This window comes from Sitodiplosis mosellana, unplaced genomic scaffold, assembly GCF_009176505.1.
Source record: "Sitodiplosis mosellana isolate CC-2019 unplaced genomic scaffold, AAFC_SMos_1.0 Smas_scaffold_6099, whole genome shotgun sequence".
Classification (NCBI taxonomy): Eukaryota; Metazoa; Arthropoda; class Insecta; order Diptera; family Cecidomyiidae; genus Sitodiplosis; species Sitodiplosis mosellana.
In genome coordinates, this window is record NW_022601340.1 from 554,610 (window position 1) to 577,543 (window position 22,934).

The 22,934-nt window shown below is 37.0% G+C and overlaps 3 protein-coding genes across 22 annotated transcripts; 2 read left to right on the forward strand and 1 right to left on the reverse strand.

Moving 5' to 3' along the window:
- Positions 1 to 2,189: 2,189 nt before the first annotated feature.
- Positions 2,190 to 11,915, reverse strand: LOC129573540 (eukaryotic peptide chain release factor subunit 1). 17 transcript variants are annotated; one of them, XR_008688601.1, is made up of 8 exons: positions 11,214 to 11,833; positions 7,546 to 7,927; positions 6,114 to 6,759; positions 5,861 to 6,016; positions 5,517 to 5,714; positions 5,269 to 5,416; positions 3,707 to 4,894; positions 2,768 to 2,940 (listed from the first exon to the last, which is right to left on the reverse strand). XR_008688601.1 is itself a non-coding variant. In XM_055454152.1 (7 exons), the coding sequence occupies exons 2-7, from the start codon at positions 7,629 to 7,631 to the stop codon at positions 2,858 to 2,860; spliced, it is 1,317 nt and encodes a 438-aa protein (XP_055310127.1). In that variant the 5' UTR covers positions 7,632 to 7,932; positions 11,214 to 11,915; the 3' UTR covers positions 2,190 to 2,857. The 17 variants fall into 17 exon arrangements, 14 of the variants coding, with proteins under 14 accessions (XP_055310127.1, XP_055310126.1, XP_055310129.1 ...); XR_008688602.1 differs by having other exon boundaries at positions 7,546 to 7,932; positions 11,214 to 11,735; XR_008688603.1 differs by lacking the exon at positions 11,214 to 11,833 and adding an exon at positions 8,070 to 8,289 and having other exon boundaries at positions 7,546 to 7,932.
- Positions 11,916 to 12,316: 401 nt separating this feature from the next.
- Positions 12,317 to 14,905, forward strand: LOC129573539 (U4/U6 small nuclear ribonucleoprotein Prp3). Its single transcript, XM_055454150.1, has 2 exons — positions 12,317 to 13,879; positions 13,982 to 14,905. The coding sequence occupies exons 1-2, from the start codon at positions 12,730 to 12,732 to the stop codon at positions 14,737 to 14,739; spliced, it is 1,908 nt and encodes a 635-aa protein (XP_055310125.1). The 5' UTR covers positions 12,317 to 12,729; the 3' UTR covers positions 14,740 to 14,905.
- A 147-nt stretch (positions 14,906 to 15,052) lies between these two features.
- On the forward strand, positions 15,053 to 22,876 carry LOC129573538 (transcription elongation regulator 1). 4 transcript variants are annotated; one of them, XM_055454149.1, is made up of 13 exons: positions 15,091 to 16,028; positions 16,219 to 16,477; positions 16,552 to 16,746; positions 16,904 to 17,362; positions 17,467 to 17,587; positions 17,657 to 18,091; positions 18,358 to 18,674; positions 18,758 to 18,966; positions 19,066 to 19,216; positions 21,034 to 21,411; positions 21,490 to 22,127; positions 22,203 to 22,328; positions 22,633 to 22,876. In XM_055454149.1, the coding sequence occupies exons 1-12, from the start codon at positions 15,838 to 15,840 to the stop codon at positions 22,324 to 22,326; spliced, it is 3,477 nt and encodes a 1,158-aa protein (XP_055310124.1). In that variant the 5' UTR covers positions 15,091 to 15,837; the 3' UTR covers positions 22,327 to 22,328; positions 22,633 to 22,876. The 4 variants fall into 4 exon arrangements, with proteins under 4 accessions (XP_055310121.1, XP_055310120.1, XP_055310123.1 ...); XM_055454146.1 differs by having other exon boundaries at positions 15,053 to 16,028; positions 21,034 to 22,127; positions 22,633 to 22,855; XM_055454148.1 differs by lacking the exon at positions 22,633 to 22,876 and having other exon boundaries at positions 15,078 to 16,028; positions 22,203 to 22,572.
- The last annotated feature ends 58 nt before the right edge of the window (positions 22,877 to 22,934 follow it).

The window sequence follows — 22,934 nt, forward strand, 5'->3', positions numbered from 1 at the left end:
TCTTGGTCCATGTCTTCTATTTAATCAGGACCCTTTCGAATAACGTCTCCTCCGCGCAGTTCTCTTATTCTCTATTTCTATTGAATTCGTTGTTTAATCGAAATCTTCTAACGAACGTTTCGAAATCTATTTCGAGAGACATGCTAAAAGTACTACAGACGCTGTCAATTCATTTTGTTTATTGAATTCATTATTGGTTGTCATTTTTTTCTGTTTTTTCTTCTATTATTTTAGCATTTTTTTCAACTGATCGCTTTCTGGCAGTGCATTTATGTGGCTAACAGTTGACCAATGTACGATATACGTGTACTGAAAGTTGAAAAAAAAACGTTCCACTTGAATCTGCTTCCGTGTGCTCTTTCTGGAACAATACATTCGGCTATTCTAACGGAACAAGATTTTTTTTTTTCATTTGAAATTTGTACAGTATTTTATTGAGATAATTGCAATCAGTTTTGCCTAAAATCAAGCGATTTCATAATGAAATTTGGATGTGAATTTGAAATACACAGCAAGAATAAGAACAAAATTTTAAAATTATGCAAGTTGAAGCGTCTTTTTGCTTTAGAATTCGGTTTTAATGCTTCAGAATTCCATTTTAACTGTTCATTTTTTTTTTTCGCCAATTGCATTTCTCTATTTTGTGCATAAAAAGAGCTGTAAATGTGATAACACAGAGGATGAGTTTCATTTAATTCCATCGGACATCATTTTCATTTGATTCCATTATGTAAAACGAATATGGGAAAGGTAACGTACTTGGAGCGCTGTAAAATTTCTTTGCACTGAGCTAAGTATTGGTCTATAGACCATGTGTATACATTTTAGCCGACATTTTTCCTTCTAAAAATGTAAAATCTTCATAAAATGAACGAATAAGTGTGAAAAGAAACAAAAATGCCGCGAGCAAATGCAAAAAAAATACAAAACAAAACAAATATACGATATGAATTTGATAAATATTTTTTTTTTGTGTTTCATTTCATACATACATAAAAAAATTTGTTATTTCCAATTCCAATTTGTTTTACTGAATATTTTGTTTGTGTGTGTGTGTAGGTGTATAAGGTTGCATTTAAACAATTTAATGTCCTATATAATTTACGTAAATCGTTTTTTAAAAATAAATATTGAGTTTCACTTTCTAGAATTTTCGATTTTCTGTTGTTTTATTCCATTTTTTGTGTTCAATTCTTTAATTCTTATTTTTTTTTTTTTACATGGAGCTTCTCAATATTTTTCGTAACTCAAAGTAGTTTTGTTTAGAGAAAAGAAAAGATTTTTTTAGAAAAGAAAAGAAAATAACAGGGTAATAGCCATAAGGACGCACTCACAGAGAAACGATTCCATGCAAAAATGATGTGTGTTCGGTGTTTCATAGCTACGCGCTGTCCATCATCTATATTTATTTTGCTTCGGTTTAGATGCCGGCAATTTTTGTTTCTGAACTCTGGCGCGCACATATATCTATGAAATACACATTTACGGTGTCAAAACACCCTTGCCGTGCACCGAACACTCAGTTCAAATCGAAGCGATGCTGAATGATGCGCATTTTTCGTTTACTCCACCAAAGAAGACGGTCTACTTTGAGAATCTGTTCCTATTTGGGGAGCTCCTTGCACATGCACAACAAATAGATTGCTTTGAAATAATGCATTCTCTCTGTGGATTCATCGATAAACGTATTTAAATTCAGTTATGGAGGGGGCTTGAACAATGCGTTTTTATATTGAACGAATTTCATTATCATCAATAGGTTTTAGATACGCACACAGACTTTATCATTATTTTTACAATTTCTACGTATGAGCGCGGAAAATATTCGAAACGAAAAAGTGAATAAATTTCTTTGTGTTTTGTTTTAGTAAAACTCGTCACAGGGAAAGTTGTAATGTTTACATGAAATGGAAAACAGAAAAAGAAATCATTTGTCAAGCTGCCGCGTTAAGCCATTGGCAATCTATGTGCATGGCATGCATTCGATTCACATTCGTTTCGAATTAGAGATTTCGTGCGAGTGTTTTTTTTCTATTTTCTTCGACGTATGAACGTATAGATAAGCGTCTGGATTGAGAGAATTGTTTGAATTTGGCCTAATTCTTTAATTTTTAGTTAAATATCTAGTTGCTTTTGTTATAAATTGTTTTCTTCTTTCTAGGAAAAAAAAAAAATAAACAAACAATGTGTTTATCTGTGACGATGGATGTTTATTAAACTCTTTCGATTCGACTATTTTTTGTGTTATTGTAGTTGTTGTTGTTATTGAAGTCACAGTGCTGCTGCTGTTGCTGTTGAAATGATGTTGGTGGCGACAGTGGCCGATTCGCATCATTTTGATGTATTTTTTAGTTGGTGTCGGATGCGCCAAAGCATTGCATAATAGATTGATGTAGTTTTATTGAAAATATTGTTCATTCTTATTCGTTTTTGTTTTTATTTCACGCTTTTATCATCGATCCAAGGCATTGTGTACTTAGATGATTTGGATGGAAGTCTCTGCTGACGATGAAAGCTGAAGGAACAAGTCAATACGCGTTTGTGTGGGTATGTGTGTGTGCGCGCATAAAAATGTCGAAATATCGCGCATTTCGATGTAAATGGCCTATGTTTGATTTGTTGTCAAAAAGCTTGATTTTTGTTTGTTTGTTTGCTATTTAAATTTTCTAATTATCGACACAAGTGTGTGCGCCCCCCTTTCAACCTGATGACTTTTTATTTCGTTTAAAACGATAGATGTTGGTTGCTTTTTTGTTTTAAATGATTATTTTATATTCTTGTTGTTGTTGTTGATGTTGGTGTTGGGTTTAGCAGATAGTTTTGTTGCCGTTTTCGTTTGAATAGTTTAACGCACAACTTAATAATCGTCCAGGTCAAAGTCCTCATTGTCGATGTCATCCAGCTGCATACTTTGGAAATCTACCTTATAGCGTAAAACACCTGCAAAAATGGAAAGACAGCGATTAGATGAGATTCGATATTTTGATGGCAAAATTATTTTGAAAAAAAAAAAAACAATTTCAAACGATAATAAAATAGATTTTAATTCTAATGTCTTGACTTAATCAAGCTAGAAAAAAATACGGTGAAAATTACGAGAAAAAAAAAATTGAGAAATAAATTGTAAAGAAAATATGTTGAATTTTTTTTTTGAGAATAAATGGAATTTTTTTTCTTTTTGAGAACAAATGAAATTTGGTTGAATAAAAAGAAAAGAAAAAAATATTGAAAAAATGTGTAATTCAACCGTAGATTTATGCACAACGCAAAGTCTACAATAATAAAAAAAATACAACTAACTAATGAGATCAGATTAAGGGAACGAAAGAAAATGCTACGAAAAATATGCCAAATGTTGATGCTTCGTCAATTCAAACGATGCAGATTCAAGTCAAACCGAAATAAAAACAAAAATGAAAAAAATAAGAAAATAAACAGCTGATAGCCCAACAATCCAAATAAAAACATCGCTTTTTATTCGACCATTTTGAAGAAAAAAAAAATCGAAAAAAAGAAAAGCATGCAAAATGCCTTCATCATTCGATGAAAACACAAATTCAACTACGATTTAAAATCAAAATCAATTGGACCAAAATTGCACACAGTGACGAAAACTAAAAAAAAGGCCATTTTCAACGGTAAAACATAAAAATTCTACGGCAAGAGAAAAAAATGTGTTGATCGCATTTGTTTTTGTTTGAAATACCTTAAACGTACGATGGTAAGAGTTAGACTTGTCTGTGTTTGTTAGGGGTTTCTTTAATGTTAAGCATTGTTAGAACGAAAAGTGTTGGAGTGCCGTAGTACTAAATGTCCCTGGATTTGCTTTCATTCATTCAATTTCATCATTTATTTATGTTTTTGTCAATTTATCGCAATTAATTTGATTTAATTGTGTCTCATTCAATTACTTTCATATTTTTTTTTCAATTCAATAATAACGATACTGTCATTCGTTTTCCGGAATGTCATTATTTTCACAATAATCAATTTTCGAAGAAAATACGAGCAATTTGTTTTTCTGTTGTTGTCATTTTGAGTAATTTTCAATTTGATAAATTGAAATAATATCGTGTGTTGGCGGCGAAACCCGCAAGTAGTTTAGTTGAACTGCGTATGGTTTAGTCTTTCTTTAAGTGTCAAATTTTGCGAATTAAATTGTTAAATGCCAGTTCTAGTCGAGTCTTTCAATCGATTTATTTTCTCTTGGAATGTTTCATCGTGTTTTACGAAAAGTTTTACTATTTTTTTTTATATATACAAAATCGCACGAATTGTGTATTTGTGTTTGAGTGTTGTTGTTGTTATTGGTTTTTACTTGATTTTCTGCGTTTTCTACTAATTTCCATGCGGATTTTTCTTTTGGAATTTTACAATTCAAATTATTTGCTATATTTTATTTCACGGGCGCACACATTTACAAACATTTAGTTTTTTTTTTAATCATGACAATTAGCTGGATGAACTTATTTCTTTTCGTTTACTGTTTATTATATAATTTTTTGTATTTGGTTGTTGTTGTTGTTGTTGTTGTTGTTGTTGTTGAACATTTATACGGAAAACAGTATCTAGACTCTTTTTTTCAATTAATCTTTTGTGATTATGATAAATTCATTTATATCTTCATTTATTTATTGTTTTGTTACTTTCAAAATTATTAATTTGTAAAATGTGTTTTATTTTTGTTCATTCTCTTTTTTCTGGGGGGAGGGGAGAATTTTTTTGTGTGTTAACCAATTCGCGAATGATCAACGAATCCGATTAAGTGTTGGTTTTTCTTTCTTTTAGTTTTGGTCTATTTAAATGAAACTTATTTAGTAGTCGTCTAAATCAACGTCGTCCAAGAGCTCGTCAGCCTGTAGTGACTGAAAGTCAACTTTGTAGCGCAGTATGCCTGATTAAGATTCAATTTTACGCAATAATTTTTTTGGTAATTTTTTGTTAGTTTTTTTTTTTCAATTCAACCGGATTAAAAACAAACAAATGAATGAAAGACCAGTGAGATTAGTATGTAGATGCCGTACCATCAATCAGCCGAAGGCGAGAGCATGAGATGTACGAAAGAGAATATGAGAGATTAGTATTATGATAGTATGATTTCTGATACATTTTCCTTTCTTTAAACTCGTTCAACACTCAATAATCCATATATTTTCCATGTTTCCATCATGTGTGAGTTTAAAGAATGATCAGTTGGGTTTTTTCCCCTTCAAATTTCTTTTGCAAATGGTTTCAGCCATAAAATGACATTGAAAGAGTAATACTAACCCCCGATTCCACCGAATCCTCGCACGAACTGACTGCCTTCTTGTGATTTGTCGGTGATAATTTCCAGGGTAGCACCAAAGCTTTTGTAATTGTTGGCCAACCATTCCAAAAGCGGTTGCGATTCAACTAATTCCATTTCGACGCCACTCTAATCAAACGAGAAGAATGATTTGGTAAAAATACATGAAGTGAGAAAGTAATGGTTTGACCACAGTATCATTGTTAAATATCGACTTAAAATCACACACCTCTTTGTCGGTGAAATGGCTTTTGTCTTTCTCTTGTTCGGGCGTTAGATGCAAGACTGTTGTTGTGATTGAGTTTGCGTGATTTTTCAATACGTAACGTTGAATGTCTAAATTCTCCCAGCAAATCAATGTTTCCACTGAGCCTAGTTCCAGCGCTCGCAACGTATCCTCAACACCGAAACAGTATTTTCCAGTATCCTAAAGTGCGGGGGGAAAAATATTGGGAGAAAAACGAATAAGCAAAAACAAATCAAATAAATCTCATCAAAATGGCTCGGTTCAAAATCAACGAAAGGTAGAGAGAGAGAGAGAGAGAGAGAGAGAGAGAGAGAGACGAGACAAACCTGTGAAATTTCATCGAAGTAACGACCGATAAGTTTCTTCTCCTGAATGAATTTGACATTTTGCAACGATTCAGCCGCTAATTCGATAGCCTGGTTAAAACCGTTTTCACCACCGTACGACACGTCGACCAATTTGATAATTTTCGATTGCAATCTCTGTGAAAAGAGAAGAAGAAAATTGGTTTAGCCAGGCTGAATTGAATTAAATGCTGTGTAATGCGAAAGAAAATGACGATGATGTGGATTTGCTTACAGGATCAAACATATCGGATTGACTGAGTTCAGTCTTGAAATCGGCGCTACCGGCCAAAATGAGGCCAGCAATGTTGGGTTTGTCATTTGTGATGAACAGCTGTGTGGCCACTTCAGCCACTTTGCGTACGTAATTGTGCCGCTTTTCCATACGTAAACGTGCAAAACGCAACGCCGACTGACCACCACGGCCGTGCTTTTTCGGCAAATCAACGGTGAATTTGTGCAACACTTCACGTGTATTCCCTTGCAATGTACCAAACAATGCACCATTACCATCCATCACAATAAAACCGAATTTATTGTCGTCGGCCAGCAATGCGGTGAGAGCTTCCGTGTGAAATTTATTATCGCATAGATATAACGAGGTATTAATTGGTTTGAATGGTTCGAAATCAATGTTGACTTTCTTCTCTTTGCCTTCTTCGGTTACAATTGTCCCGCAATAAATAACTAGACCATTCGGAGGCACTTTGGTGTATAGTTTGAGTCGATGTTGTACCGATGTTATGGCACCAAGCACAGATAGACGATTTACACGTGACTTAATGTTTGACGCCGTACCAAATTCATCGGCCAACATTTTGCTAACACGTGAAATTTGATCCTTCGGTGGAATGATGAGCGATATCATACTGGTGCCATTTCTGTAAAATAAAACCGCAAGAGACGAAAAAAAGAAAAGAAAAAAAAAACGAATTTTGAATAAAAATTTCATTCTTCATCAAAGGTGTGCTTGTGTGTGTGTGTGTGAGTGGCGAAACGGGAAACACCCATAAAAAGATTTGCAAATTTGAAACAAAGAGAAACAAAAAAAAAGAACGAACAGATACAAAAATCAGTGCACATGGAATTCGGTAGTCATGTGTGACGCATGCAATAATTCATTTGAATTTTTTGAGGTTATGTTCGTTGCCATTGTGTGAATGCGCATTCATGTAATTTCATCGTTTGTTTAGATTATCCGCGCGAGCCTGTGTATCATTTGTATGAACACGACACACATTCTTTGTGTGGCTCTCGTTTTTTTTCTGTTCCGACTAGGATGTACTTCGATTGAATTATTGAATGGCTTATTGAAGGACAACCTTGGTTCGGTCTAATTTTACCGCATTGTACATAAAAACTGACAAGACAAAAACACACTCAACTCCGTCCGTATACTCTATCTAGACGGACGCCAGCAGCATTCGGTCGAAATGATATAATTCGTTTTAAATTGTAGTGCATAACAGAGCAAACAGAACACACTTTAGTGCCACTGTAATGCGCAAACTTCATCTGGCAACAAAACCAAAATACAAACTAAACCATTTCAATTCAACCCGAAAATGTGCTCCACTGTGACGATAAAAACGACCGCATATTTCAAATATGCCATATTTAACACACATAACATACAGCACATACAATCTACACTTTTCTCAACTTACCCTCGAGCCATCTCCAAACTTTTGATAAGTTTTTTGATTTTCCAGATCTCAACATTTCTATCAGCTGATGTTTCTTCGCCTGACATTTTTGCTGTGGTTACTTCGGTTTATACGGATTTTATTTCTCACACACACAAAAAAAAAAAACTAACAAACGAATACGAAAATTTCCTGCTTTTTCCTTCTTCTTTCTGAATGTGGACACTTTATTGTGCTGATTTTGCCAACGTGAATCCTGTCTGTCTTGTCAGAGATAGATTCGAATTCAATCACTTTCTCAAACTTTCTTCTGTCAACACGAAATATTTCAGTCGCTGTTCTCTGCTTGGCTACAGTTCAGTGCGCTCCGTCTCGTTCACTTATCGTTCAAATGTAAAAACGGCTGCGCTAAACGAAGAAATAAACAAACGAAGAGAAAAATAGAGAAAGAGAGAAAAAGATATCATTAGTGTGAGTCATTTCAGTGTGATGAAATTCGGAAAATGCATCTTATTATTTTATATTGGCAACGAAGCGAATCATACAGAGAGTCAATGCATAATAGAATGGCCAAACATTATTGCAATCCTTGGCGCGCGCTGTGTTTCAAATCAATGTGTAATAACGGATCTAATTACAAAATGATGTAAAACAATGTAACAACGAAGTCAAAAAGGCAGAGAGAGAGAAAGAGACAGTGTGTGTATGTATGCAATTAGAATGTTGTTTGTTTCATAAATGGAATCGATGATGATATCTCGTCACATTTCAAGTGCTGCAAGCAAACAGATGAACGATAATAATTTATAGCACAAGAAAAAAACAACAACAACAGCATAACGAAGAAGAAATATGCTCGTTGAGTGTCTCGTTCGCTGGAAGAATCGTTTTTTTTTCTTCTTTGTACTTTTGCCTGCATGTTATATCGAGGGTTATATAGATGTGTATGTAGTGGCGCGAAGACGATGGCGTTCATCGACGGCAATTGTCTGCTTTTTAATTGATAAATGTCACAGTTCTGATTGGAAATTGTTAAATCAAGTCGGCAACCATTTTTCGCTTTACTTTCACAAAGTGATACACATTCTTTCGCTTTCGATGATATGTTTGTCATGTACAGATGTTTCGTGTGCTTCCATTCGAATAAAGTGGAATTGAAGTTAGCAAAAAAACTCGAACTCGGTAAAAATTCAATGACTTTGATAAACCTACTGAAAATAAGGTCGAAAAAAACCGAAAAACGTGTTCGTCGGTCGGTGTTGGTGTGTTTTTTCCTTCTTTTTATTTCGTTTCGGTTTCATTTCGGTGTATTCGTTTGTTCTCTCGCAAAAAAAAGAAATATATTCCGCATCTATGCGTCAATACACTCTATGTGAAGGGAACGAACGAACGAAACAGAATGAAAAAAAAATTCAACAACAATAAAACCGATTTTTTCCAACCAAATCCAGTTTGATTCGAAAATTTCGCAGATATCTCGTACACTCTCTTTTACTTGCTCATTCCTCAGATCGCCGACTCGGTGTCGGTTATTGTGTCTCTTGCTCTCTCGCTCTTCCACTCTCAGGCTCTCTCGCGCAACATGCACCGTGTGCCGACGTCATTCACTCCGTTCGTTTCTTTCTATTGTTCACGCGTGGCGTTACGATATATTTGTTTAAGTTACTTGCGCGCGCTCTCTCTCCCGCTGTTCAACACATGTGTGTGCCAAATACACAAAATTTTGTGTTTCTCGCTTTTCGATATATAGATTTGCCGTCTATTCTCTACTCTGTTTGCCATTTGGCGAGAGAGAAAGAGAGAGAGAGAGAGAGAGAGAGAGAGAGAGAGAGAGAGGAAGAGAGTGGGAATTTGGGCGATTTCAATCTATGGTTTAAATCGAAAGGTGATTTCCTTGCCTAGTCGGCCAATATACACCATCACTTGTAGCAAGTACAACCGTTTTCTTTTCGTTTCGATTGGTCTAAAACAGAAGATTGAGTTGCTTGCGCCGAATTTCATGTTAGAAAAACATACTTGATAGCGGTTGGCACAATGCTTTCGATGAATATCTGTCAGAAATGTGCATTTATTTGAATCACTCACACACGCACGCACTGGCACACGCACAGACATACACACACTGTTATCATTCCATAAAATGTGGCCCATGGTAACATATGAACACTAAAACTGAATCGAAATGAATTTTTGAGTTAGAAAGCAAGAAGTAAAAACGTCACACGAACACGATACCACGATATTGATAATGATAAACCCGTTGCAATTTGCCCACTATTACTTTTTTGCGTGTGTGTGTGTGTGTGTCCGTGTATATATGAAACATTAAACAGCACTGTTTCGCGCGCGCACCTGAAAACATTTAACTAATGCACTGCCATTGGAATTTCCTACTGAAAAAAAAATCTCCCATCAACATTACTTTCATTTCTCACTGTGTCATCAAAGACTGAATTCGTATATGCATACCTCGACCCAATCTATCTGGCCAAACAAAACACACACGCACACACTCAACGTAAATTGCAATTACACCACTCAATGAAATGTTCAAAGAAGGCTAACAAACAAATCCAAACTGACTGCTAATCACCAGGTTGAACAATGAATGAAAATATGAAAACGGGAATTATTTTTCTTCTTCTTTCGTTGAATAAGCACTGGCCTGAATCGATTTCGTTTGAAGAACGAATAAGACAAAAAAGAAATATCTAAATTATTTATCAAATTTGTATCGCACCATAAAAAAATGAGCCAAAAAAAAGTAATGAAGAACGGTGGAAAAATCCGTATTTCGCCTCGTTTTTTTCTTCTTTTTTCCTCCGATCTGTTGCCAGTTCCACAATGTGTCAGTGCTGTGTGTCGCGTTTTTTCTTCTTCTTCTTCTTATCTTCTTCTTTTTGATGTATGTATAAAATATAAAATGAAATAAAATAGACGAAACGGTGATATCGCACTATGGTTTATGACTGCGTGTCCACCTTTAGTGACGACGTTTTTACACACTTATTGAGAATTTACTCTGACAAAAAAAAGCACTCACTGTTCACCATATACACATACAGACACACATACACATATGGGGGGAGCCGAATTCACATGCACTCCGAATCTCGACTTGTTCTGTGTGCGTGTGTTTCTTTCTCTTTTCTGTAGTTCACTGTGTGCGTGAATCGCACGATTCAATATGACGACTTTTGAGACACTAACGTTATTCTTTCAATACGAAGAACTCTCTGTACACTCCACGTCCCCGTTGTATTGGTATCTCTGTTTTGCGCTCGTTTGATGTCTTCGTTCTTCTTGTTCATGAATTACTTTACATTCGTTTCTTCTTTTATTCGATTGTAATGTGTCTCATTTACGCTAAGCTCTCTGTCTTCTTCTTTTTCTTTTTTTCGATTTGTCCGCGGTTTTTTTTTTCTCTATCGTCAGTTCACTTGTGCGCCAATGTGCGATCCACCACCACTCTCGCTCTACTCCAATATGGTTGATGTGATGTGTATATGTACGTAACAATTAGAATTTTTCTATATGGCAGTGGCACAATTCTTTCTTCACTTTCCTTGCATTCTACATTCACTCACACTCACACGCTTCTCATCGTCATAGATGCGTAAATGTTGGCACTCTCTGTATCAAATTTGCTTGCTTTGAAATTGAATAACTTATGGTCGATGGGGGCTTACCATACACACATACAGGAGAAATGGAGACGGATTTTTTTTTCTTCGGTTATCGTTTCGTTCTCGTTTCACACCGCGCGCCTGTAGTTCCGTCTATCCTTGTCACACCGTTGTTTGTCGTTCACGAACCCCACACGGAGAGGAACAACGAGAACGAAAGAAAAAAAAATTCCACACACCACCAAGATAGAGAGAAATTTCACGACAACGTTGAAACGGATATATTAGTATCCTCAATGAATTTGCAAACTAATCAAAAACCAAATCGATCGAAAATTGCAATCACGCAATGACGAATGTGCACATGAATTGAATATTGGAGAGAGAAAAATCACACTAAATGGCCTTACTTGTGTTTCGTTCTTTTTTTTGCGTTTTTTTTTTCTACACTGAATACATGGGGAGATTTTTCAAACACAATGTTCATTCATGTGCCCATGTGTGCCGAATGAAAGATTTTTCTACTGCTGCTGTGCGGACGAATACAACATTTACATTGATGTAACAAACACAATTGTATTTGTGGTATTCATACAACCACACGCTCACACACACACACAGAGAGAGAGAGAACCAAAAATCCTACGATTGTCAGAAACGAGACAAAATACGTCAGTCTCTTTCGTCTGAGAATGGTGTGCTGCGGTTGAGTGTTACCAGAGTATTTTATGCCCGACAGAGATGAATGGTTTCAATGCCCTCGGGTGTGTGTTGTGATGACGAATAAATTCGCGCACACACACAATCATCAACAAATGGTGGCCGCGATGCCTCGTGTCACTCGGTACGGGTGTGAGTGTAAAGCATTCTACGTCAATCGCACATACAATTCGCAACGTCGTTGTTTCGGCGAAATGTTGCCATGTGTCATGTGCAATCGATATTCGCAATTCAATCGCAGCGAATTCGCCTTTTACTCCCTTTTCACGGTTGAATGTCTCAAGAATTGCACAGTTTTCATTCTTGAAAACTCAGACAAAAAAGAGAGAATAATGTTCAAAGGTGATTGGCTTCTGAGATCGAAGGTAAATGTATCGCATGGAATTTGAAATGTTCAATTCGCAACACTTCAACTTTCGCGCCAATTGTATTTGAATTTACGTTGAGCGAGTGGTTGGTGATAATCGACGACGGTTGTATAGCTCTCGTCGATTTGACAGTCCTCACTGTCACAATTTCGGCAGCGAAAATACTAAAACACTGTAACACATCAAAGAATGCAGAGGATTTAGGTTGTACCGTGTGATTTACCAACCATTTTTCAGCGCTTTTCATGGAAATTCACGTCAAAATGCTGTGCAGTTGTGAATAAATAAAACGAAACGGTTGTGAGTTTGCTAGATAATTCGGTGCATTTGAAACGAATATCGCTTGAAAAAGGTGTATACATTTATACGGCGAGATACATAACCCCAAAAATTCATTCAAAACATCCAACGAAAAGTAAACGTTTAGACTAGTTTCTAGGATTTAGTTGGGAATTTGTTTGATTTAGAAGCTGGAAGTGATCGATTGAAAAATGTCACACTTGACGCAACGTGAAATTGAATCGTTGCGACCTGATTTGGAGCGAATTGTTGCTGAAAAAGTGTCGGACAATCATTCGGATGTGTTGACGACATTGGAAAAGTGCTTATACAGTGGCTATGATCGGAAACGAGCAACAGAGAAACTGAGCCATTGGATTGATAGTAAGAAAGCTAGCCGATTGTATGACAAATTGGAGGATTTGATGGAACGGCGAAAAAGTTCGTCAAAGTTAAATAAACGCGGCAATGACGATGCCGATGACAAAGTAATAAAGAAAATTCGAACGGGATATGAGACAAATGAAGTGTCAAATGCAAAGCCAGCACAACCACCATCAGTAGCTGCAATTCCGGCGACGCTGCCGACGGGTGTAGCACCAGCGGCAGCCGCCGATGCAAAGAGCCTAACATCGCAACAGATTAGCATGATGATGGCAAATGCACAGCGTGAAATTGAAGAGCGTAAAAAAGCACTGAGCACTTTGCCAAAGGATCCGGCAAACCAAGAGGATGTTGAACGCGCCAAAAAGATTGCCATGTTACAAGCACAAATCAAGGCCAAATTGTCGGGCATTGGCATGAGTGCGATTATACCACCCGTGCAGGAAAAACCAAAGCCACTGATTCTCGACGAACAGGGTCGTACGGTTGATAATAGCGGACGAGCGATCAGCATACCGACACTAGCACCCACACTTAAAGCCAATATTCGGGCCAAGAAAAAGGAAACATTCAACAAAACCACTCTGTCCACTGAACGCCAACAGGAGGATCAATCGCTAAAATTCTTCGATGAACGAATTGCCGCCAAACCGGCACTGCGATCGAAACGTTCGCTTCGCTTCCATGAGCCGGGTAAATTTCAACAAATGGCCGAAAAGATGCGCATGAAGGCACAGCTCGAGAAATTACAGAATGAAATTTCGCAAATTGCACGCAAAACGGGCATTAGCTCAGCCACAAAGCTGGCATTAATCGCACCGAAACAAGATTCACACGCCGAAGATGTGCCACAAATGGAATGGTGGGATTCAGTCATTCTGTCCAACGATCTGAAGACTATGGACGGTGACAATATTGCGATCCGTGAATCAGCCATTACAAACCTTATCGAACATCCGACGCAAATGAAACCGCCAAGTAAGTTTTGAATTTGGATTTTAATTCAGTGTTCATAGTTATGTCTTACCTATTTTGATCTCTAATCTAATGAAAATGTTTGCTTTGTTTTTTTTTTCTCAGATGAACCAATAAAACAAGTCTATTTACCGGTGTTCCTGACCAAAGCCGAGCAAAAGAAATTGCGACGACAGAATCGGCGTGAGGCATGGAAGGAAGAACAGGAAAAGATTCGATTGGGTTTGATACCACCGCCCGAACCAAAGCTACGAATAGCCAATTTGATGCGAGCTCTGGGCAATGAAGCCGTCCAAGATCCAACGAAAATTGAATCGCATGTGCGTGAACAGATGGCCAAACGTCAAAAAGCCCACGAGGATGCGAATAATGCGCGAAAATTGACGGCCGAACAGAAACGAGAGAAAAAAATACGCAAAGTCAAAGAGGATGTGTCTTGCGGTGTATCGGTGGCTGTGTATCGCATCCGTGAGCTCAACACATTCCACAGCAAAAAATTCAAAGTTGAACAAAATGCCAAGCAATTAATGATGACCGGCGTTGTTGTACTGTTTCGTGATTGTTGCGTTGTCGTTGTCGAAGGTGGGCCAAAGCAACAAAAAAAATATCGTCGTCTCATGATGCACCGTATCAAATGGGATGAGGATATGGTTAAAAATGCCGATGGAAATGAGGTGCCAAATTCATGCGTTCAGGTGTGGGAAGGCACTAGTGCACGTCGCCATTTCGGTGAAATGAAATTCAAACTATTCCCAATGGAGAAAATGGCACGTGAATTTTTTCAAAAGCATCAAGTCGAACATTACTGGGACCATGGTTATACGGGTGCGGTATTGGAAGCATGTAAGCAAGAAGATGTATAAAAAAAAAATTCTCCACACATTTTGATCCTTCACGAAAAAATCACAGAGTAAACAGAATCAACAGCGAGGGAAAAACCATGCAAAAAAGAAGAAAAAATCCATCGGAATTTATATCGTTTGCATAAAATATTTTTAAGTTTTTTGGCAATAAAGAAAAGAAGAAAAATAATGTTTTTGAAAGAAAGAAAAAAATTAAACCGTTTCTTTTCTGCATTATTTCCACTTGCGTCGAAAGGGTTTTGCTGTCGACTCACAATCGGCACAAGCGTTATCGTACGCATCTACTATATATATGTCGGGCGAATTCGCCGGGATATTTTTGACAGTTAATTTGGTCGCCATCATCGCATACGACAGAAGAGAATACATTTTGTGTGTTAGTTTGTGGGGTATCTAAGAGCTGAAAGCCGCAACACACACAATTTTTTTTCTCGCGTAAAAGAAAACCTTACTTCGAATTGAATATGATTTTACATTGGACGGACTAAAATCGATTGGAACTTTTTTGAATTAATTTGCTCTTTTGCATAAATCTCCATATATTGGAAAGGATCTCTTTGATTTAATGCTCAATTGGTTTTCATTTTAATTTTCATCGTACAAGTGTATATGAAGTAATTACACAAACAATTTTTCGTTGCATACCACCATTGCGCTGCGAACCACTAAACTCTAAATTAGCATTTTCGACCAAATAGTAAACCGATAACAAAATAAACAACAACACTTGGAGAAAGCGAGAGAGGAAAAAACGAGAGGGACAGAGAGAAGAAAACACGTTCAAACACCGAAAAATCGATGTGTTAGAGCGTGTAAAAACGTGCATTTGCAAATAAATCGCATTTTGGTTTCTGTTTTTTTTTTTTCATTCGGTGCATAGAGAATAGTTTTAATATATTTGACGACAGTTTTGAATTTGGTCGAAGAATTTCGTGCTTCTTCTTTTCGAATTGCCAGTGTCTTGCTATCTCTCATTCGTGCGCACCTAACGTCAATCGCAAAGTGTTTTCTTTATATGAAATTTCCTGTGTGTACTCATTAAGTAATATACAAATAAAAAAAAAAACAAACGTTTAAAAAAATATTATCATCGATACCATGGAAACAAATAGCAATGAAGGCACTGCAACGATTGATTCATCCATAAATATGGACGCATCGGAGAAAATGATGAATACAGACGATGAATTTTTTGATGATTCGGCTCAAAATTCCGCCGATTTTGACAATGCTGACAATGACGACGGTTTCGAGCAACGTTTTCAGGCGGCTAATCGTGGTGGATTCAGGTGAATATTATTTCGAGCTTTTTTTTCATTTTACATTAAATTTATTCATATACTTGTGGGCACACTTCGGTAGTAATTTGTAAGGTGGTGTTTTTTTTCACAATCTGTACCCTGATCGCATCTGATTCGATCGAATAAATTAAAAATGCGCAGATATTGAGTGTTTGAATGTTTGTGTTTGTATATTTAGAGGGCGATGGAATGCCGGCGCAACGTCACCACGGTTCAGAGGTCGTGGCGGTTTTGGGCCAAATCAAATGGGACAACAGATTCGAGGCCGAGGAGGACCACAGTACTTCCGAGGTGGTCGTGGTGGTGCTCGATTTCCGAATTCCGGCAATTTCGATCCAAATTGGAATGGACCGCCGATGTATGGCAATTCCCATATGGGGTTTGGCAATCAACAAGGCAATCAACAAGGCGATCAACAAAATGCCCCATTTCATCAGGTATGTAGCCGATATAACGATCAATTTCAATGGAAATGAATTGATTGAAATTCCAATTGATTGACTCATTGCAGCGAAATAATTTCAATCAAGTCGAACTGTGGGTCGAAACCAAAACCGATGAAGGAAAATCATACTATTACAATGCAATTACACGTGAAACGACATGGACTCGTCCTGAAGGCCATTCCGTCAAGATTATGGGCCAAAATGAGGTAGAAGCTATGCAAGCAGCCAAAATACAGCAGCAGCAGCAACAACAACCAGATGTAAGTAGTAATTGATTTCAATCTTGCTTTCGAAAAAGCTAAAAAAAAAGAACTTGGATGTTTGCTTTGTGATCAACTGTAATCAATCTCATTGATGCGATGGAAAGATGACCCAAAATTCAATGATTTCATTTGTTTTCTTCATTTGTGTGTGTAGCAACAACAGCCAGACTCTCAATTGACTCAAACGACGCTGCAAGAAAATACACCTGGAACGGGTGGAAATCAAGCGAATGCCGACAGTTCGGAGTCAGAGACTGTTCAATTGAATGGCGATAATAAAAGTGAGTCAAATGGGCAGGCGAATATGGATGCATCTTCGGGATCAACACCAAATGAATCAACGAAAGGTGATCAGCCCAGTCCAAATCTGAATTCCACAACAACAACACAGCCACCACCACAACAAACCCCTGCTGTTCAACCGTTAATGAATATGCCAATGCAGAACCAAGCACCGCCACCGATGCAACAGTTCAACACACCACCACCGTTCACCGGTTTTGGAATGCCGCCGCCAAATTACATGTATCCACCGAATCCATGGAATCCAATGCCTTGGCAACAGCCGATACCACAAATCGGAAACGATAAATCGCGAATGGTCGATCCGCAGGTAAACTAACTATGATACAACATTGCTTGCAATGTTTTGTTTTTTCCGCTATTTGGAAATGTCGATTGAAAAATTAAATGAAAATTTCAATCCTAAATTTACAGATTTTAGCACGAGCCGCGGAATGGAGTGAACATCGAGCTCCAGATGGTCGCCCATATTACTATCATGCAATTCGTGGCGAGAGTGTGTGGGAAAAACCACAACCTTTAAAAGATTTGGAAGGTAATTGCGTTTGTTTAATGCATCATTGAGTCATTAATGATGGTCTATTTCTACTTTACTTTCATACAGCCGCTCGAATGTCAGGGCATCCACAACCATTCCCACCGATGGGAGCACCTGGAATGATGCCACCAGGCATGGGCAATCCAGCGATGCACGCACAACCAATCGTCTCGAATGTTCCATTTGATGCAATGAACTTTAAGCCGGACAAAAAGCCGGAAGAAAGCGAAGAAGCGAAACTGGAAAAGAAGAAAAAGGAAGAAGCAACGAAAAAGAAGAAAGAAGAAGAGGAAAAGGCGAAACAAGCGCCGGCAAAACCACAAGATAAAAGTCGTCCCATATCATCGACGCCAATTGCTGGCACACCCTGGTGTGTCGTGTGGACAGGCGACGGTCGTGTATTCTTCTATAATCCCTCGACGCGAACATCAGTTTGGGAGCGGCCAGAAGATCTCGTTGGTAGAGCTGATGTGGATAAAGCCGTTTCAGCGACACCATCTGGTGAGTGAATCATGCCCTTATTATTTCCATACTATAATCATTTAGCATCGTAAATTATCGTCCAATTACATTTTGGGCATAATACAATAATCAGGCGCGTTTAAAGTAAACCATTTTATATTTTCTCAACGATTTTTTTTATCGTTTTGATATCAAATTGAGCACTTCTTGAACCATTTTCCTGATTATCTGTTCTTTTTAGTCTGAATGAGATCTATTACAGTACACGTTGTGCATTATCCATTCCAAATATTCCATATTTTCAGCAACACCTGATGCAACGACAACGGAAGACTCAACCGCAGCCACCAAACGATCTGAATCCGAATCGAGTGGTGAGAATGAGGTGCCGAACAAGAAGCCCAAATTAGTGGAAACAACAACGTCCGCCGAAAGTACAAATGCACCCGCCACAGCGACAACAACGCCTGCAACGAATGCCACAAAACCGATTGGCGACAAAAAAAATGACATTGGCAAAGAGGCGGCAATCGAAGCCGAAGTGCGGGCAGCCAGAGAACGAGCCCTTGTTCCGCTTGAAACTCGTGTAAAACAATTCAAAGATATGTTGAAAGAGAAAGATGTAAGGAGATTACTCTGGTTTTTTTTTTTAATTTCTTTTGTTCTATCTTGACACCATTTAATAATTGAATTTGCTGATTTTAGGTATCCGCCTTCAGTACGTGGGAGAAAGAATTGCATAAAATCGTATTTGATCCACGGTATCTGTTGCTAACGTCACGTGAACGAAAACAAGTCTTCGAAAAGTATGTGAAAGAACGGGCCGAAGAGGAGCGACGCGAAAAGAGAAATAAGATGCGACAGAAACGTGACGATTTCCGTAGCTTAATGGAAGCCGCCAATCTACATGGAAAGTATGTAGTAGCCAAAAAAATTTAAAAATTTCAAATTATCCAATTTGTTAGCCTATAAATTATGATTGCTAATCCACTTGTTTGTCTTCCACCATTCAGATCATCATTTTCTGATTTTGCCCAAAAGTATGGCAAAGATGAAAAATTCAAAGGCATCGAAAAGATGCGCGAACGCGAATCATTGTTCAATGAGTATATTGTAGAGATGCGTCGTCGCGAGAAGGACGAAAAGATCCAGAAGAAAGAAACGGTTAGTATACGCAATAAATATCCTCAAATTCCAAATTATATTATTTATTTTTTATAACGAAAAAAAAAAACATACCCAACCAAAATCACACATTATTAGTTAGTGGAAATTATATAAAATAATCCAAAATTCATAAATTAAAACAGAACCGAATTTTTTTGAGGCAAATCTCCTTGTAAGAATAGATTTATTCATTGGCCTTGATCCATACACAAGTGATATCATTTTGTGAGCAATGTGTGAGTGTATTTTTGTTTTGTTTTCAACAAATGAACAAAATTTGCAAAACCAACCAACCAAAAAACAGAAGAATAAAAATGAAATTTCAAACAATGTACAAAGAAGCAACAACAACAACAACAAAAAAAATATTACAACTATAGAACATTTTGGCGGCTTTTTGCAGAAATTTAGCAATTTGCTAAATTGAATTTGATTAATAACGTGAGTGCGACCGACCAAATTTTTTTGTCGATAATTCCTTTGATAGACAAAACTTGATTTCTTCTGCATTTCAAAATGATAGAAACACAGTGCAGTTTTTCTAAATTCATCTGAACCTAGTGAAATAGAAATGACAATTGAAGAAAATAACAAAACAATGAGAAAAAAAAAAACATCAAAATTTCACAAAAAGTGTAGATTTAGATATGATATAGTTTTGTAATTTTAAATGATCCACCAAACCAGACAAGAGACAAAGGTGTGTACGGAAAATGTGAAAAAATAAAATTGTTCTCGAATTTATTGGCGTTTGATTGTCGATCGTTGTGTGCATCGTGCTGCTGCACCCTGAATTCCATCATCATGAGCAGACAGAGGTCCCCCCTTAGAAAAAAAATATGTCGATCGAATACACACGCATACACACATAAACACATACACACAAACAAACCCATAACGCATCCATGGTATTTGTGTTTGGCCGACTCCTCAATTACTAGTAAAACAAACCAACCAAACAAACCAATTTATTTAAATGAAAAATTAGTGAGCAAAAATGGTGTCATTGTTTTGGTTTTACGTGTGCAATCGAAATAGAAGTTGGCCAAAGCGCAAACTTTTTATGTCAATTGTCATTTACGTCGTTTGTACGTCTGATCCAACCTATATTAAATCGTATGTACAAACAGTGACCATTTAATACGAAAATGTTCACACACACACACAAAAAAACAAACCAATAACAACAACTCATGAAATGAATAGCCAAACGTGGAAATTAACTAAGACCATCTTAGTAATGTTCTAATCCAAAACCATTTAATTTCAGCTAATTTTTTAATACTTCTTTTCTTCTAATTTTTTCAGCAACAAAAAAGAAACGAAACGAAAATGCTCGAAACTAAATAATGAATCCCAATCTTTTTTTTTATCTCAAAATAATCATTTCTATATATGAGTTTCGATCAAATTGAATTTTATAAGAATATAAACACTCACTATAAGTTGATATATTAGAAATAAGCTAGCGAATAAGTTTGATTTTTCGAATTAAGTTTTTTTTTGCAAAAAAACGAAATTTTCTATATTTTTACTGCAATAACCATTATGATGATTTGACTAATAATTTTTTTTCTATATTTTTCTCTGTTATTTTTTTCTCTCTCTCTCTCTCTTTCCTCCACCGTGCTGCGCCCATCCACCTTGTTGCGAATGGTTTGTCTCTGGCTTGTCAAAAAAAAAAACACAAAAAAAAATGTTCTAAAACATTTACATATATTTCAAACATGTAAAAATTCCATGTAATGTTCTATTTTGGGGGCGAATCACAATTTGAAACAAAAACAAACAAACACACACAAACAAAAATGTAGATTCGTAAGGATTTTCTAGCATTGTTGCGGGAATGCAGCGAGATTACTCGTCACAGCCGTTGGGCCGATGTTAAGAAAGTCATCGATGGTGACAAACGATATCGAGCGGTGGAGAGTTCAATGCTGCGCGAAGACTATTTCCATGACTATTGCAAAATTTTGAAGGAAGAGAAACGCAAGCAAAAGGATAAGGAACGCGATCGCAAGGAGAAAAAGGACAAAGACAAGGACAAGGAGAGGGAAAAGGAGAAGGACAAAGACAAGCATCGCGATAAGGATCGACGCGAAAAAGGTAAAGATGGTAAGAGTAAGGAAAAACAAAATACCAGCAAAGATGAGGATAAATCCAGTCGCAACGAGTCTGATAAAGACGATCAGGTAAGGATGAATCGAATGCAATCAATGTTCCATTCAGAATTTGATTTAATCGATTTCGTATTTAATGTCGCTTCACAGGAGGATGGTGAGCATCAATCGTCATCGTCAGAAGATGAATCGGACAAGCATCAGAAGGAGTGTGATCGTCAGATGCGTGCAATTGTGGAGCGTGAGAAGGAAGTGCAACAGCAGCTGGCTGGTCATTTGCGTAATCTACACAAAGAACGTGAACATCACAAACGTGACGAGGCGATACGGCATTTCAACGCATTGCTTGCCGATTTGGTGCGTAATCCTGATCTCACATGGAAAGAGGTAAAAAAAATATTGCGTAAAGATAGTCGTTGGGAATCCGTTGAGCTACTGGATCGAGAGAATCGTGAGCGTATTTTCAACGATCACATCTTGCAATTGGGTAAAAAGAAACGTGACAAATTCCGTGAAATGCTTGACGAACTCACACTCGAACTGACCGCATCGTGGAAGGATGTTAAAAAGCAAATACGCGATGATCCACGCTACTTGAAATACAATAGCAGCGAAAAATGCGAACGTGAATTTAGAGAGTATATACGCGATAAGACCACCGAAGCCAAAGTCGCATTCAAAGAACTGCTACAGGAATGCAAACTTATTACGTACAAAAGTTTCGAAACAGTCAAAGAGAATCCGCTACATTTGAAGGAAATTGAGGATATTTTGAAAAATGATAAAAGGTAACCAAAAACACAAGATGATGACAACATTCGATGACCCTTCTTTTACTAATCATCTCATTCCTCTTCGCACAGATTCCTCATATTGGATCACATACAGTACGACCGTTCGCATATTTTGATGAATTACTTGGAAGAGCTACACAAACGAGGACCGCCACCGCCCCCCACAGCCAGCGATTCATCCAGACGAAAATAATCGTATGAATAAAGATTTTTCTTCTTTTATAATATTTTTTTTTTTAAATCTATTTTTAACTTTTAATTTCCAACTTTTTTTCCGTTGAATTTACACTTGAGTCTTTGTATTTAGAAAGAGATTTTTTTTTCCGCATAGTTGATTAACAGACACATAACTATATCAACGCAATTGAAACAAATAAAAGAATTTAAAAACAAAAACAACAACAACCATAACAAACAATTAAACAAATGAAATCATTGACGACTTGACTTTTATTTAGTTTTCATTTATTTTTTCCATTTCCTGATTTGATATTTTTAGCTCTCGACTGCTTTGCATGTGTATTAATTAATATATGAATCGTCGAAGAAAAAAAAAGTGGCTTGATGTGGCTAGTGCATAATTTGATCCGAACGTGCTTCTTGAAATCTGATCGGATTTTATAATTACTTGTCGGTTTATGCCACTACAAAGTTCTTTGCGCCTCCGTAATTAATGTTCGTGCTGTTGTACACTCGCATTTTTGTACAATCAAAACGCTCCTTTCGTAAAAATAAACAGATATTCAAGCCGAAATCTCAAGCATAAAGGAAGCACCAAGCCAAAAATTACACACGAATCAT